The 17,594-nt window shown below is 41.1% G+C and overlaps 1 protein-coding gene across 4 annotated transcripts in view; it reads right to left on the bottom strand.

Moving 5' to 3' along the window:
• ttll5 (tubulin tyrosine ligase-like family, member 5) overlaps positions 1–17,594 on the bottom strand; it is a 65,376-nt gene that overhangs the window by 2,823 nt on the left and 44,959 nt on the right. For 3 of the 4 annotated variants that reach the window (XM_088087813.1, XM_042500315.2, XM_088087816.1), the window contains exons 28-30: positions 12,558–12,756; positions 6,774–6,982; positions 2,747–2,829 (exon numbers count right to left, since the gene is read on the bottom strand). In XM_088087813.1, the coding sequence (XP_087943939.1) occupies positions 2,747–2,829; positions 6,774–6,982; positions 12,558–12,756 (491 nt within the window). The remainder of the gene's footprint in view (positions 1–2,746; positions 2,830–6,773; positions 6,983–12,557; positions 12,757–17,594) is intronic. The other variant, XM_088087814.1, reaches the window with a different exon arrangement.

Here is a 17,594-nt window from a genome sequence, read left to right as displayed (position 1 = left end):
AGAGAAGGGGGGGGGGGGTTAGTAGCGGCCCTACAGCAATAGAGAATAGAGAATTTTGACTTTTCTTAAAGAAATTCTCAAACAAATCAATAGATTATATCAGTTGGTGATTCATTTAAAAGCTGACAATTATTTAATTAATCATAGCTCTAAGTGATATTGAGGCATTCATGCAAATATATCGTGATATTTGATTTTTTTTCCATATTGCCCAGCCCTAAATAAAACACTCATTGTGAATGTTATGTTGCTCTTTTTAAATTTCTGTTCAAGGTTACCAGCAGATCTGCTTGGTCATCTCAGTGCTTTGCCTTTTGTCTGGCTGTCCCCTCTCTCTCTCAGCCCCGCTCGCTCCTCGTCCTATCGGCTGGCTCACAGCCAGGCATCCAGTAGAAAAGGCATACCAAGTACAGTTAGAGCTGCCGTGTTTGTGCTCCCAAACACTATTCCCTTTCATTCCCTCTCTGCACACTCTGTTTATTTTGGTGCTCTTTTACACTGTGGGGCCTGACGAAGCTGGAAAACGAAAACATCTCGTCGACTTCCAATCCGATGACATGACCGCTGGAAGCAGCTTCCTCCAGATCAGCAAAAGAAAGATAAAGGGACAATATTGTCTCACTCCAAATCACACTTGGAGCTAATGATGTCAATAGTTTGCTCAACAGTAAATCAACCCACAAAAAAATGAACAGAATAACAGATGAATAGGTTATCTACTATAATTACTCAACAGTTTTGATCTTTGTGGATCGGTGATGGCTATGAATTAAACATCCAATAACTCGCATAATAAATCTGAAAAGGGGATGACAGCCAACAAATACCTTCCTCTGACAACATGGCACCACAAAACTCTTATTTTGATAGAGGGAGGCCTAAGCTATTCGTCCTGACATGATCAGACGCCCATTAAAATGGCACAAGTGCAGCATTCATTTCCTTCTCAAACTAAAAGCTATAAATCTCCTCAGTCACCAGCTGTGGAGCCCTGAGAACTTCAAGAGAGCTTCAAGGAAAACATTGTAAAACATGTGGTCAATATAATCTAGGTTTGTAAGCTTTGATAGGTCCTCATCGAAACGCGCCCTTCATCTCGTGTCAAAAATGAACACAAGAAGTAGGGAAGGAAAAAGAGGGGAATAGCGGTGAGTGAGCAGGAAAAGTTTTCAGGGGATAAAGGGAGAGTTGTATGAGCAAAGAGAGGAAGAGATTAAGAGAGCGCACAAGAGAGAGATAAAGGGAGAGTGTGATTAATGACGGCTGACAGCTGATCATAGAGAATGCTCTCCATTTGGACTCGCTCTAACTCCCTGTCAGAGTCAATCAGTGGAGCTCAGTCATCTCGCTACAAAGGTACACTGGGCAGGCAGAAAGACCTGACGCACTCCTAAGCTCTACAAAGGCCGTCCCCCCTCTAATAACACCCCCCCCCCTCCCTCTGAAACACCACACTGAGTCTCTGTTCAACTCCCAGTCCCATTCTAAATGCATGGTTAAACCTGCCTTACTAACTGGTTTTAGTACTGGGATTTTTTTTCCGCTTTGGTTCAGACATTTTTTTCAAGTCAAGAGTGGAGCACCCACCCCCCCCCCCCCCCCTTGCGCCCTGAACGACGGAAAAAATGCATTCATGAAATTCAGAAGCTTCTCCCAACGGATCCAGTTACAGTAATTGATGAGTTTATAAGATGTTTGTTAACTTAAGCCAGCCTTCATAGTTTGGGGGAAAAGAGGGAGAATATAAAGAAATGTTCTGGTCACAGACACACGCACTCATTTTAGGCGGGGGAGGGGGCTGGGTGGTGTGCAGCTACTGTGTTTTTCCGACGCTGATTTCTGCTTGACGTGACACTCACGTGATGTGATGAATGGTATGATCTGCTAATGCTAATGTGTAGTAGGTCTACGGAAAAAAAGGCTCCTGATCAGGCAAACAGATGTGTGCATCGGCAGCAAACTGCTTAATATCACCGTTACTGCAGTAAGCTCAACACTTCACTCGGGGATGGAAAGAGTTGTGGAAATAGGGCAGCATGACAGGGGCACACGTGAGTGCATGCACCCGCAATTGCAGTGTATTACTCATAATAAACTTTGCAAAGGCTGAGCTATATTTTTCATTCTCTTAGTGTGATTTCTGGGGTACAACTGGACGGCTCTTTTGGCGGAGAGACAGTAATTACAACTGTGTAGGAATGACCAACAGATGGGAATGCCCGAACTGTTCCCATCACTGGATCTCATTTCAAAAGAAAGATGTCATCGCTGTTATGTCTCTTTATCCTTCAGCAGAAATCCGACCTCTAGTCCTGGACACAGATATTGTGATCAAATAGCAAATTACAGCGCTGGAGAGTGTTTATCTGGCTGCTTCAACTGTACTTGGCATAAGAAGGTTGTGACACCAGTCATCATAATAAAATAACCAATAAAACCTCACTTGTACAAGATTATGATTAAAGTTTGTACACTGTTTATCATTATGACAATGTAGTTATCTTCATTGGTTTGCAAAATACATTTACACATCCTGCACACCACCACGCGAGCAGGAGCAGGCTAAAAATATCCTGTGGTGTTTATCAGTCCTCCATGGGGAATGTCCACTATGCCTGGCTGTAATCACGGACACTGGCATAGAGAGGGTATAACCCCCGCCTCCCACTGCTCGAGGACTACAGCACCAACAGGCCAAGTTACAGCGTGGTACTAAGCGTGTGTAGAAGTGTAGCATCAGACCCACCTGTTTTACCACAGATGGCTTTGTAGACCGCATGTTGGCCGCTGGACACACTTCCACTGGCTGAACTCTCTGCGGAGGTTTGCCTGTTGATCAAGATAAGTGTCACTGATAACCACCATTCACAGTTTTTCACCTCTTTTTTTGTATTTTGGTCATTTAATTATAACAAGTTTGGCTTCCATTTCTATGCCTCATAGTGCTACATTCAATAGTGAAAAACTATTTCCTTGGAGGTGGAGCTTCTACAACCATAGTTGTGCACAGGTGTGTCGTAGACTGAGATTGGTTGCGTTTGCTTGCTTTGTAATTGTTGTAGACTGAAAGCTCAGAATAAAGGGGAACATTTCTTACGTGTGCATAAATCTTTTCTACAAGTTCAGACAAACTATATCGGCAAAGGAATTCTTATCTCCACAGTTAGGGTACAAGCTTTTGATTTATTGATTTGATTTATATTTAAGGCTGCACAATTAATACAAATTTTGCCTAAACTGAAATATGGCAAAGTGCAATATCCAAATCACAGGAGCTGCATGTTTTTGATGAAGGTAAAATGTGTCACAACATAGCCATTACACAACTAAATCTCAAAAATGATCCATTATGAAGCTTAATTTTCACTGTGGACATCTGACGATGGTTTTTAGGGAAGGTTTTACTTTCAGTGTCCTTTGTATTTTCACATTTATGTATGTCACCGTTTCTTATGGCTGACTCTATGTGATTGTTTTATTCTGTGTCTTGTTTTACCTGGCTGCAAAATAAATTTCCCTTAGGGGACAATAAAGTTGAAAGCTGAAAGTTGAAATAAATGTAAGCATTGTGGTGGTACAGAGATGCCCTAGCCTAAAAATCCAATCTCAGACGTAAGTGAACATGCTTGTGTGGTATAGACATTGGCAAGAATTGCATCATCATCATTTTTGCCTTTTTTGAGTGAAAATAAAACTCAAAAATGACCATTCCAACTAAAATCGCATCGCATATTGCATTGCCAATATCTTGCAATGTGACTTTTTTCGCACTGACATTTACATAAATGAATAGCTGAAAACCGTTTTTGTCAACTTGTGATTGTTTAAGCTTCTGGTGAATCATCTTCCGACAACAAAAAAGTGGAGTCAGTTTCAAATACTGTGTGTGTGTGTGCAGTCAGTGGAGGCTAGTGGGGGTTAAGTGTTTGCTGAGTGCCTCTCGTGAGCCATTGTGACAAGAAGGGGGCAAATTCCTGCTGCTTGTCCGGGGTGATGTGATTTTCACAAGATTATTATTGTGGTGATTACTGACTATGAGGACCTGCGGGCACTGGCTTCAGACACAGAAGGCATAGTCTCTCTGAATAGTCAGTACAGTAGTGTATACTTATCTCACCAGGCTTCATAGAGGAGACTGCAGATCATAGACAGGGAATTACATAGCCCTATTCACATAATCATACAGCAAATACAGTGTTTTCAGAGAGTAAACCATTATGAGAGCTGGTGAAGCGTGGAGCAGGAGCAGACACGTCTGTAACCTTATACATTAAATCTGTTAAGCATTTTTTAGGGGGAACAATAAATAAAGCTTAGCTGGCATTAACCTCTCGCCCCATAACAGCAGCTTGCCAAAGGAGCATTAACAAGGTAATGAGGGTACACACTGCCTCCTTGTAAGGGGCTGCACAGTTGTTCTTTCATACCATTACACAACCACAAATAGAACGGGCCCACTTTAAGCGTGGCATACCTCGACAGGAAGCAACCCCTTTCATATTGAAAGGTGGGGGGAAAAAAACCTGACCTCTGGGTTCTTCACATCACTTTCTTTGTCAACAGTCCTCACTCTGTCACTTCAAGAATCAGGCAACAGCCAGAGACAAAATCTGAACTTGCAGTTTACATGCATGGATGAAATATAAGCCTAAAGTTGAACATTTCACACCACTCTCAGTAAGCTGAATGTAAACATAGCTGATTTTTTTGAGCGTACAGGTAATGTTATTCAGATTGACCAAAGGGGATAAAGTTTAACCATAAACACACTTTTGGCAGCTTCTGTGTGTGTACAGTATCCCGTGAAAATAACTACTGTTGTGGCTGATTAATAGGGAGTGAAAGCAGCAGCGAGGCTGACATTAATGGTGCTGCTGTAATTGTCACCCTATTAGTAATGCCACACGACAGCCCGGGTTTCCGTAGTTACAGCTGCGTCTCGCCAAACCATGCAAACAAAATACCAAACAGGCTCATTTATTTGTGTTACAAATTGCTCCTTTCAAAGCCTTCACTGAAGTCATACCACTTTGAGTCCTTGCAGCCCCTCAAGTTGGCAGCTGTGGTATGTTGATAGACCAGAAAGAGCCCTGCCCTGCTGAGTAGATACCAACACGAGGCACATTTGCTTCGAGCAAGTGTACCGCATGTTAGCTCGGCTTAAAAATCAAAGCCACTCTTTGCCAAGGTCTATTCAGCATCTTTTAATCTTCAATTAAAACTGAATGCTGACGAGTCACTCAGTCCAAGTCAGCAGATCCGGTCAAAGCTGACTGGGTAGCACTCTTGTCGGATTTTGTCTCCAAACAGAGGAAATCGTTTGGCTGCATCGACAGAAATCTTTACTTCCTTTCCTAAACAACACCAAAATGTCATTCTGATAAATAGACTCAGCTAACAACTGTCAGTGATCATCAGTGGTGTATTACTCATGGGTGAACCACGCGAGGCCAGAGCTGGTAAATTTGTATCAAACACAACAGTTTTACAATGCAACAGCTGGCTACAGGAAGGTGTTTGGAGGGCTGGATAACCTTGAACTGTTTGATCATACCCAGCACAGTGATTCTATTATGAGTTGGAGGAGCTCAGGCCTACACTGGGATGCATTTCAGATGTGCCTCAATAACAGAGGTATTGAGTTGCCCCTAAAATGAGCCCTGGAAATAAAGGGAAGCAACTTATTATCCCCCCATTTTCTGCAAACAATCATCTCCTTTCTCCTGGACGGGGTTCACTTTTCTCTGTCATTCTTTCTTTTCCCCTCGCTTTATTCTTTCTTTTCATTGTTTCCATCGGTGCATTTTTTGGTCCTGAAGCTTCCGTTTTTCCCACACTCTCCCCTGTCACACTGGTCGACCACAAAAATGCAGGACAGAGGAGAGTGCGAGGGGGCTCTGGAATTCCACATGCAGAGGGTAAACACGGCAACTGCCAGGAAGACACACACACACAGGAGCAAACACAGCACCTACCCGGCTGCCCTAACCTATTCTACAACCCCAGTGCTGCACCCCTGCCCTCTTAACTCTTCAGTCGCTGGCTACAGTTTGTTCAGCCGAGTAGGACAACTGAATGTAACACGTCAGCAGAGCAAGGGCTTCGCTCAGTGCTACCTGCTACTCTCAACTCAACTTTACTTCTGTCAGCAGGACTGAAACACTATAGACTTCACTCTCTTAGGCAGTGTGGAGAGCCCTTCACCACTGCAACAGCGTGCTTTAAACAAACAATCAGCCCAGGTCACAACGGTTTGCTGTTGTTGTGTAATTTGGCCAGATGTTGCAGTAATAAAGTCATAAAGCAAGTGAGGGAAATAGCTGGCAGTTCAGCCCTGTTTCACTCCTTTCCTTTTATTTTCCCTTCTGTGCTCTTCAGCTTATCTCCAAACCAAACAGGAATTAAATGGCGCTCGGAGCCCGGGGCCCTTCCACTGAACCACGCTCTGTTTACGGTTCAGGCAGAAATCAGGCCTGTGATGAGGTTGTTTACTGTACAGGCAGATACACCCTGCGGCCAAAAGACTAGGAGCACTCCACTGCACACATATTCTCACTCTCGTTAGCATTAGCCGTGTCCTCTTGAACTCACCGATCCCATGCAGTTTGTCTTACTCCACAACTAGCGGCCAACCAATGCCATCTGCACTGCAATCGCTTAATGTGCCATAAATTACATAGTTAAACTCTCAGCTATACTGGATTTAAGCAGCATCAAGAGTTTGAAAGAAGTAAATCAAGAGTAAATGCACTTAGTGAGAAGGCTGGTCTTACTTGATGAGGCGCTTTGTTGCTGTTTTTCTGACCTGTCCCTCTCTGGAGCTGCTGGGCGGCTTTGGGGCGAGAGCAGGACTAACACAGGTTTGGATGTGGCTGTGGGCATGACTGTGATTAGGCCGAACATGAAAACTGGATGGAGGGCAGCTGGATGAGTTTGTGGGAGCCTGGGCGTGTGGAGTACTTGTCTGGTCTGGAAAGTGAGCCTAAGAAACAAGGAAGACAACTGTTATTTAAGGCCAGTATCATTGAGACATTAAAATACTTACTGACACTTTTAAACACAAAATATTGTTGGCATACAACAGAATTATTTATGGCAACTTTTAGTGACCAGCAGCAGTATAGAACAAGATAGAAACAAGATAATAAATCATGAAAAGGTATTGCACAACAAGTCTGATAGCATATATAATTAAATGTTTTATTATCGCTTTGCAATACTAATCTTGATTGTACTTTAACCTCAATGGACAGGCAGTATAAAGACTACAAGAGCAGCTATTAACAATGACTTCTTACTGATCAAACATTAGGAATCACAATGGGACAAAGCATTGCATACAACAGCTAACTTCCTGCTCATGTGTCTTTGCTGCCAGATTTATTTACATGTAACAATGAAACACCTCTGGGTATCAGACATCTGTTAAATAACATTTAATCATACATTAAAGAGAAACTTCAGATGTTACGTGTTGTACAAAGATTAAGTAAACGGCAGCAGTGGAATTATGGAGGTTGTTGGTGGAATTGTGCATAGTGGTCAATTTTTTTGAGACCGTGATGAGCACATTTTAATCTTGTTTGGGTATAGTTCACTTACAACTTTGCAGAACTGCTCTGTTATAGACAAAACTCAAAATGGAGGTCAAACTGATTGTTTGTAGCTGACCCATGTACATTACTTGGACTCATCCTAACTAACTCAACTTAGAGGATAAAAAAAACTTGTTGATAATTGAAGAGTCATAGGCCAGAAGATTATTTACTGAGATGCCATAAACGGCCATTACAGAAAAAAAAGTCTACGATAGCAGCACTCTCTAAGTACTTTTCTTTGTCCCTTAAAGATTGTCTTAATAAGCCTGTTTACAACAAACTCTACATAGATATCTGTTAAACATGTTGACATTATAGGTAAGATACAAAAGATTGAGGAGCTGTCGCTTGTGTTGTTCCACAGGGATCAATACTAGGACCATTACACCTTCCAAAATATATGGAAATAATATGAAATCTGCGACTGATTGTAAACTGATCTCTATGCTGATGATAGGTTCGATACTTTGAAATTTCTGTGGTCATTAAACGTCAAAAATTAGGTTTTAGTTACAGTTTTAGTTTCATCTTAATGTATTATTGTCCTTCCAATTAAGTCATGAACTGTTTAACATTGGTTAAATGACCGCTGTGTGCAACTGCTCTGGCTACTCATTCAGGAAGATAGTCTTTGAGTTGTTGATGGGATTAGGGCACCAAGAGCTGATTAGAATTGTATTGTATCAAATTTTATTATTATATAGCCTGTGCTGGGTTTCCTGAGTCCTATTCACTTTTGTTGCCATTCACACCTCTTGAATAGCTCAGCCCACAACCCATTGTTTAAACCATGCCCTTGATTCTATAATATTGAAACCTTGTTCCAAATGCTGTTTGCTAGACAGAATTCTACAGCCTTGCTGTGAATATCTGTCTCCACTGCACAGTGAATAAAACTAATCCAAGCCAGCCACAAACTTGGACCTGAAAGATTTTTCTTAAATACCAGCTGACTTTCATTACATCTGTGTAAGACTGAATCTACTGTATTCTAGTCACCATAAATGGTAAACCTGCTCATAACAAACTTCTTAAAGTCAACTATGCTGGAGTCTTAATAAAAGGTCTGATGATTTAATCCAGGATTTAAATACATTTAACTTAGATTACTATAATCTAAAAAGCAATATTAAGGGCATGTAAATTTTATATTTTATATTTTATATTTTATATTTGTATCTTCTATTTTATCTGTTTTCTTTTTCTATATTTATGTTGCACCAACCCACCAGAACAAATTCCTCGTATTGTGTTAACTATACCTATAAACTACTAACTATAAATCTTTTTCTGATTCTGATTCTGATTCTGATTCTGAAAAAAAATGTTCTTTTAACAGCAATGGGCCATTTTAGACAAAAAAATAAAAATCCTCAAAATGTTTAATTTTCTATATTCTTAAAGGTATGTTATTCAGGAATTATCTGTTACTGTTTGAAAAGTGGAGGCAAAAGTCAACCCCAGATTGACTGTCATTTGGCGTTTTGCCTTGCTATATTTGCATTTTTGGGGGCGCTGTGCCTCTTGTCTGCATACTGCTTAAATCTTGAGTCCTGTTGTGAGGGTACACACCCATTAATGTCCTGAACATCCCTAAGATAGAAAAATAAGAAGAAATTAAGAAAATACAGGCAGAGGACAGAGTCTCTGAAAATAAATAAACCTCCTAACACTTGTAGTGGGTCATAACTGATGACTGAGAGGGATTACATTTTCATGAGTCTACTCATATATATTTTAGGAAAATCCCGCATAGTATATATTTAACAAGGTTAAGTATTTTGCAGCAGGGCAGGTGTTTTAAATAAAAACAGGGAACCTTATTGGCTTATGAGAAAGGCATAGGTATGGGATCATATATAATCAGGATTAAGTCAAAATTCATAGATATGGTTGTTTTGAATCAGGATATTCTCGCTGTATAGGTACAAAGATTTTGACCCTACTCTGTCCTTATAAATATGTGTCCTGGTCCATGTATTGTGCATATTTTGACAGTATTTACCAGCATGTATGTGGTAAATAAAAAATGAAATCAAACCCACTTTTCAAAAGAGAAGGAAATGCAGTCACATTTGGGATGCGTTAGTCATGGGAAGAAAATACAGTTTCTAGTCATTTCTGAAATATCAAAGTGCTTGACGTGAATTAGTGCAGATATTAATGAAATGCCATCCAGTATCAAAACAAGAACATTTTTTTGCAGATGGCTGGACTAAAAAGCAAATTCTTCACATTATTTATTTGTTAGTACAAGATCTCTTCAAAGGGTTGGGAAGGGGGGAAAATACCATTTTCTTTCTGACATAATATTTTAGAGCCACATTTCACTCTGTCCTTGCAGTGCCGGGGAATTCTTTGCATACATTCCTTCCACGTCTCATGTCTTTGCTATTTTCTCTGCAGCTTTATACGGCTATCTAACAAGCTAATAGTTTTCCAGCGTCACTGTGTAGCCGCTCAAAAGGGGCCGGCAGTGTGACAGGGAATATCTGATGTAATTTGTGTGTTGATAAATGAGAAGCTGAGTTTCCAGGTTGCGAGGCCTATGGCCGCAATTCAGTTTGAGCGGGACCAGGAAGGGCACCTTTCTTTGGCTGCCAGGTGGCTCCGAGCCAAGCCTGTGGAGGAGCCGCGCAGTCTGCACCCACTAACTGGAACGTGGACTGGAGCGCCGGAACGGCCCCCTGTCTCTTTAGTCTTCTCACAGGAGCACACATTCATACACGAGCGCTCACACTAGATGAAGTACTTCCTTTTTGTGTCTTTAGTTAATTCAAAATGATCAATACATTTTTACATAAGGCTAGAAAAGTCAAAAAGTTGAGTTTAGGGATGTGAAGTGCAATAGTATCAAGGGGCCAGTGCCCCCCCTCTCATGCCACTACAGGGTAGTCAATCACTGACTAATCCCTGAACCAATCAAAGATACTGCCGGGGTCAGACTGGCAGAGAGACCCATGTGGGCGAAACAAACAGGGAGGGATGGCAAGTATTTTAGGGAGGGTTGTCGGATTTGATGGTGAGACATCATACCCACAGTCAGCCTTCCTATGACCTCAGTTTGTGAGTGCTGAACAACAGGATGGCTCGGTTGAAAAAGTTCACATGCAGGAGTATGATGCGACCATAGACTGTATAAATGATGGATCTAACTAGCGTGGCGTCATCCACTGGACTGTGGACTGCCGTTTTAAAGCCTCCAGTTTGGCATTTTGGCTGTCGCCATCTTGTTTTTTGGAGATGTCACCATAGTTTGACAAGAGGTTAGAGCTGTGGAGGAACAAAAGGTGGATCTGACTCACAGACTGTAGCGACGCCTTGCGACGCCTTGCAGACAGTCAGCCCTGCCCTTTAATATGCATAACTTTGGTTCTTCATAAAATGTAAACAGGGGAGTTTTTAAAAAAATTCACTCATGTACAGTTGTCATAAATGTTGAATTAGCTCTAGAGACCAAAACAGTTTTGTACCAGGCTGTAAGCATGTTTATTTCTATTAAGTCAGACATTTTAACATGTGGGTCTATGGGGATTTGACATGCTACTGGAGCTAGCCCCAAGTGGCCAGTCAATGAGCTGCACTTCCGCATTGGCTTCATTTTTCAGCCTCAGAGGTTGCTGCTTGTATGGGACATATATTCAATAAAGGAAACTTGGTCAACTGTGTTCAGACAGTAAGATGAAATAAAAAGGGGAATGGAACAGAGGAAAGGCATGGGATCACTTTCATAAAGTGCCTTGCGTAAGGCCTCAAGACCAAGCCAAGAGAAATATCACCTCAATTGCATTAATTAAGGCCCAACCAAGATGATGAAAAAACAATGACGTGAGAGCAACTGCATTACTCAGGACTTAATCGGAAAAAAGCGGGTGCATCCAATCATTCCACCCCGAGAGCTGTCCCATGGCACTCTCCTGTCTCCATTTCTCTCTATCCAGAGATGGACTCAAAATCCTCTGGAAAATGAATACACTCTTCCTGTTAAGGTCCTCTTTCAAAGCAATTGTACTGAAAAATGGGGGGCCTATCTTTTTTCTATAAACATTAAAATTTTTCTGCCCAAAATGACCGAGTCCTCTCTAGCGTTCTAATCTCCCCCTAAAAACAGCCAAATCACATCTGTCACGGCTAGTCAGGCATGACTAAAAGGTTTTTTGTCGCTACATTACTACTGCTGAGAAAATCATATCCCTGAATTTTATTTGTGTTGTAATGGGACTCAAAATGGGGCTCAAATCTGATATGAACTGTAAAGACTTCAAACTCATAATGGACTCTGCACCGGGGCCTCTCTGGTGCCCTCGTGGGCAGCATTCCTTGATTACTCACCTTCCAATATAAACCAAGCGGAGTCACTCAGCCAAAAAATGTAATCTTGGGGTAAGGAGTCATGTTTGGCTCTCCAGGAATGAGCTTCTGTTGAGGAGGATATTCCCACCGAACACCATTTTGTTAAGTGGTTTGGAAAGAGATTCTCAGAATAGCTTTGTAAATGCTAACATGAAAGCTTCCCCCTTGATGTGGGTGTATTTTGCACTATTTTGGACGGCACTGTGCTTAGGTTAGGGAATATTCTGTACAGACACAAATATGAGGGTTTTCCTGAGTTACAGCTCAATAGCTCCCATACACGTTGTTCAGTTTTCATCCATGTGGCGTTGATATTAAAGTAAGGCATCAAAGGAAAACAAAAGAAGCTGAGCAATGCATTTCGCAACTCTTTTGCTAAATCCTAATTTAAAAAACCAAAAGTTCTGGGTGTTTAAAAGGAACATTAAGGGAACAAATGGAAATAATTATATACAAATTCAAAGGTACTAAACACTCAGGGCAGTAGAGAGCAAGGGCCAAGGTTTAAGTGTTACTTGAGGGCAAAATTTGGCCATTACCAGCTCCCTGAGCTCAGTGGACAGAACATTTGTGTGGAGATGCCCCAAAATCTCTTACAATGTATACCTGGTGTCTGCAGTGGCTCTGTTCCAGAAATTGTTGAGACTGAAGTCTTTGCTGTTGCAGTTTCTGGATAGCAAACTGAAGCTGGTAGCTTCCCTGTGTGGGCTGGTAGCGCTGCAGGGGGTTCACTCCTGTCACCAAGCTATAGGCACTCTGCATCTGCCCATCCCAAAGACCCTCATCGTCCTTCGGTGGCCTGTGGCTTGGAGAGCAGAAATGAAAAGGTCAGTGAAAAGTTAAAACCATCAAATCAACTGAAAATACAGACCAACTTTCATTTCTAAATCACACAAACTTGTGTTTGAGGTCAATGTGACCTCAGCTTAATGTTACTTATTTACACTCCAATAGAAATCGAACATCTTTGGGCACCACAACACCAAGCTGAGCGACTGCAGTTGAGCCTCTGTCGCCCTAGTTTTGCAGTGTGTCCTGCACAGTTGGCACTAGTCAGCCATCAAGTTCTTTAGCAGACACAGTTTGTAATTCTTTGTGTTTCTGTCCGCGAGTGTACAGGACATTTGTTTTCTTTTAACACATGATGATAATGTACAAACTGGCTGACTAGCATTTGTTGGTTTTCCAGTTTACGTTTCTAAATGACGTATACAGAATACCGGCATATAAAATTATTTCCTCTCATGCAGGTGCAGAACGTACATGCAAGTTGCCATTGGCTGTTGCAATGTGTTAAAGAGCAATTTTTGGCCCAAACACAGGCAACATGAGGCGATGCAACAGTTGGACTTTGTCACCACCAGTTCTTTGATGTTAGTTCTTTGTGTTTCTGGCCTTTAAGTTTTCATCTCATGTTGAAAACCCCCATGATTCACCATGAAAAAAAAGCATAATTCTTTAAAGAATAATTGGATTAATATGCTAATTTGCCTTCTTGAGGAGACTTAGATGAGAAGATCAATACCATTTGAATGTTTGTCTGTTCAGGAGGCTGGAGGTACTGTCTCCTTTGGAAAGAGCCAAGCTGTTTCCCTGTTTCTCGTATCTATGCTAAGCTAAGATAACCTGCAGCTTCATTTTGAGATATTTTCATCAAGGTCTGGGAAGAAAGAAAATGAGTTATTCCCAAATTCTTAAATTACTGCTGTATATTTCTGTGAAACTGAGACATTTCCACTATAGCCCCAAAACATTCTTTGTTATTGATCCAATGGTAGATTTCACTTCCTTCATGGTTATTTCCTCAACTGTAGTTGTAATTCTGGTCTTAATCATAACTTATATCCAAATCTTCAAAGGTGGAGGTCCCTGAAGTGAAATCTTATCCAATGGAGCTAAAGACCTGACTTAATAGCTAATAATTCTACGCAAAACTGCAAGATGGTACAAGCTTCAGTGGCTTAATAGTCGGCCATAATACTGTAGCACGGCCTTTGCTTCCATCTTTTACTTGCAAGTTATTGTACCAGCCAACCAAGGCAAAGATGTGGCAGAAAGTAAAAAAGACAAGATGGGTGGCTGCTGGGCCCACAGAAGCCTCAAGTCAAAGTGTGCGAATCAGAGTCAAAGTAGAGGGCAAGCCTGTGGCAAACACAGGCTGAACTAAAAACCTTTCCTTTTTGCCTCAGTGCTCCCCGAGCTTCACGTTCCATTCACATCACAAAGCCACAACCTGGAAAGCAAACCTTTTGACGAGCTGCACGAGTTTGTAACTGGATTATCTGTCATTAGAGCTAAGCCTGTTTCAGCCTCTTTTTTTTCGTCTTTTGGCCCCTGTTAAAGCAATGAGGTGATCCTCCCCTTCAGACACGCTTAAATTGAGTCTACATTGAGTCTGGTGTGCCTCTGTATATGTACCACCTTAGCCAAAAATAATGCCATAAAGAGCAATATTGGGAGCTGTGAGGAAAAATATGAAAGGGAAAAAAAGAGATACAAGTACAGTTGAAGAAATGGGATCCCTGGGGGACACAATCACAAAAAATTCTTGGAAATTCCTCCCATTACATGCAATAACATTTGTCCATTGGTCTGGAGTAAGAGGAAACACTGTAGACTTAAAATCACAATAGCTGCTATATTTTTAGAGCCAAACTATGATAAGCTCTAAATTTAGAATTCAATTAATCTTGAACAACAATACACACTGTGGGATAATAATCTTGCGTCGCTCAAGTGAAAACATATTCCTGCCCTGTGTGGCCAAACAAAGACACAAGGGGTCTTAAACTCATGTGAACATGCTATCCACCCATGCATTTCTCAGTACACATAATGGCACATATATTGCAAAAACAACTGCTGTGACCGCGGGCCAATTCAATTTTTTTTAGCTTCTGGAAACAAAGGCTTGTCTGTGAAGCTTGCAAGGCCAGAGATCCTACAACGCCAGGAGACAAAACAAGAACTCGTTCTTTGTTTACAGCAGTCATTTCCTTTAGCTTGGCTGCAGTTTGCACACTGGACCACAGGGACCTTAAGTGCTACCATTTTATTAGCAAATGCTCTAAAACTTACTGTTTCTCCGGTCAGGAGCATGTGCTTTCCATGGCTACAATGTCACAGTAGGACCCCAAGGAGACATCTTTTCAGACAGTGCTTGTCAACACAACACCACGCAAAAACATACTACAGATCACTAGGAATTTAAAACCAGCAATGATGGGACATGCAGCAGAGAAGAACACTTTAACATCTGAGTTTCTCATCACCAGAACAGCACACGTGTGGAGCTCCAACAACGCGGGACCTCCCTCCCTGCTGGACTACTGCTCATTGGTGTCAGCTTACTTCCCGCTGCGCTCGCCATCCTTTAATATGCTGATATGACTTACAGTAGAACAACACAGCAGTACAAGTTGAGCACATGTGCGGCATCAATCTAACTCAGTGTTAATGTGGGAAAGTGGACGGCCTGAGATGACATCATGCCACAGTATCTCCAAGCCCTGCCTGGTCAGTGTAAACATCAGCCGCCTCTCAAGAGTGTCAGGGTATTTCCAGCTATTACTCAGTTGTTTGTTTACCCTGTTTTATTGCATCGACATGACACTCAGTAGAAATGTCCTTAAAATCACCCTAAAAAAGGAGTAGTATCTGGGGATTTGTTGTGGGAGCAGTCAAGACAAGGATGCTGTTGCTTTACAGGGTTCCTACAGCTTAAGGCAAGATTTAAGACTTTTTGAGGTGTTTTTAATGCCACTTAGAATTAAATTAAAGATCAATTATACAATAAACAAAATTGCAGGAAAAAAAACATGAACTGACATAAATTATTCAGGGTTACCCCAATGATTACTGTCACATTACGTATGACCTTTTTGGTCAAGGTAAAAAGTCAAATCATCTACTTTAAATGTTGAAAAAAATGTTAAAACTTCCTTCTTCTATCTTGGGATGTGTGACATTAATGCAAAAAGCATTCTGTAAATTATATAAGAAATAGATTTTTCCAATTATTTTTGAAATTTTATGATGCACCATTTGAAAAAAATGATTCTATCATCCTACTTCCCATGTCTTAGCATTTTGAAGACTTTTGAAAGATTGATTTAAGACATTTTAATGCCAAATAAAGCCTTACTGTTAGATTAATGGATTCAATGCCTTTTAAGACTTTTAATAGGCTCCAGCAATATCTGATGTTATTTATGCTTCATTACTATCTTGGTGTAGGTCTCTCCCTTGTGAGTGAGAACGTGTTGTGCAGTTCGGTTTGAGCCACTTTGTTTATTTCCCATTTGTGAACACCAGATTTTTTTTTTCAGTGTACACACAGAACAAGCAGCTGGGATACAGTGAGTGGATATTTGTTGTATTTAACATAAAATGTATTGGATTGGAATGGTTGACTGCACCTTTAAAACATTTATCAAGTTCATTGGTGAGCACAGTTTAAAACTAGCTGGTAGTCACTAAGATACTTAGGAGACTTAGTGATGGTTGGTGCTTCTCAGTCCTGATGCATTAGCAACCTGAATGTCACACATTTGACAACACTGCAAAACAGGTGTCATACTCTTACTAATACCACACACTGTGGGAATGTACTGCTGTAAAGGTGTATGTATCTGCTGAATGACCTAAATCCATTCACTTCAATTTCACTCTCTCTTACCTTAAGGGCTCTCCCTTCTGTTACCACATCTGGCTCCAATCAATGTGAATAAAAACTTATTTTTTAAAATCAAGGGCAGAGAGACATAAAACCAATTTTGTGGGGACTTTGTCCTCCATCAAAGAAGTTTTAAATTTTCACCAGAGCTTTTCTGATTAGTTGGGTTGTTGGTTCAGCAAATGGGCTGTCATAAAACCCTTTGGAATGGTATGTACTTTCAAAATTCGACCAAGTCAAACATCAATCCAACAAAGTATTGAACAGAACTAAAAATATCTTGCATAAGCAGTGTTGTGGTATTTCTCAGTTCTAGCTTCGCTGGAGTGAACGTAACACAGCAGAGGTAATACATTTTGTGGTCATTTGTATGAAGGGGAGGCAATTTTTGTGGGCAGGGTGCTAACGCAACTAAAGACACTTTGACTGTTAATATGACTAATACAAGTGTAGAGAACCAGTCATGACCTGCTACTGACTTAATACAAGACAAACCTCATCACAAACTCAAACCAAAACTGTAGTAGCAAACCAAACCATGCAAAACTAAGATGCTACTTGGAAAAATTACCAAATCATTACAATGATAAGGATAACTTCTCTGTCATAAAATGTGCAGAAGTAACAAAACACCACAAACTGATTGTTGTTTTTGAGACTGACTCCTTGAGTGTAGTCTGACTGTCTGACTGTTTGAAACTGCTCACATCATTTCACAAGTGCATTGAATAGAAATCATTATAAACGTTTCAGGAGGTCCAACACCGGAAACAATCCCTCAGCCCACTGTGGACGTATGAAGACGTGCCGTACGGTTCAAAGCCCTCCGGTTGTCAGCACACTGGAGTGAGGCAGCAGCTCTCAGAGTGCTGATGAAGCATACCTGGTAGATCCTGGCAGCAGCACTTCAAAGAGCCAGGCTACTCTTTGAAAACCCATCATACTTCACCCCTGTGGTTGCTTAAAGA

This window comes from Plectropomus leopardus, chromosome 14, assembly GCF_026936395.1.
Source record: "Plectropomus leopardus strain MGB_pleo_1.0 chromosome 14, ASM2693639v1, whole genome shotgun sequence".
Lineage (NCBI taxonomy): Eukaryota > Metazoa > Chordata > Actinopteri > Perciformes > Serranidae > Plectropomus > Plectropomus leopardus.
The sequence above is the reverse complement of the archived record's forward strand: the minus strand, read 5'-3'. Positions and strand labels throughout refer to the sequence as shown.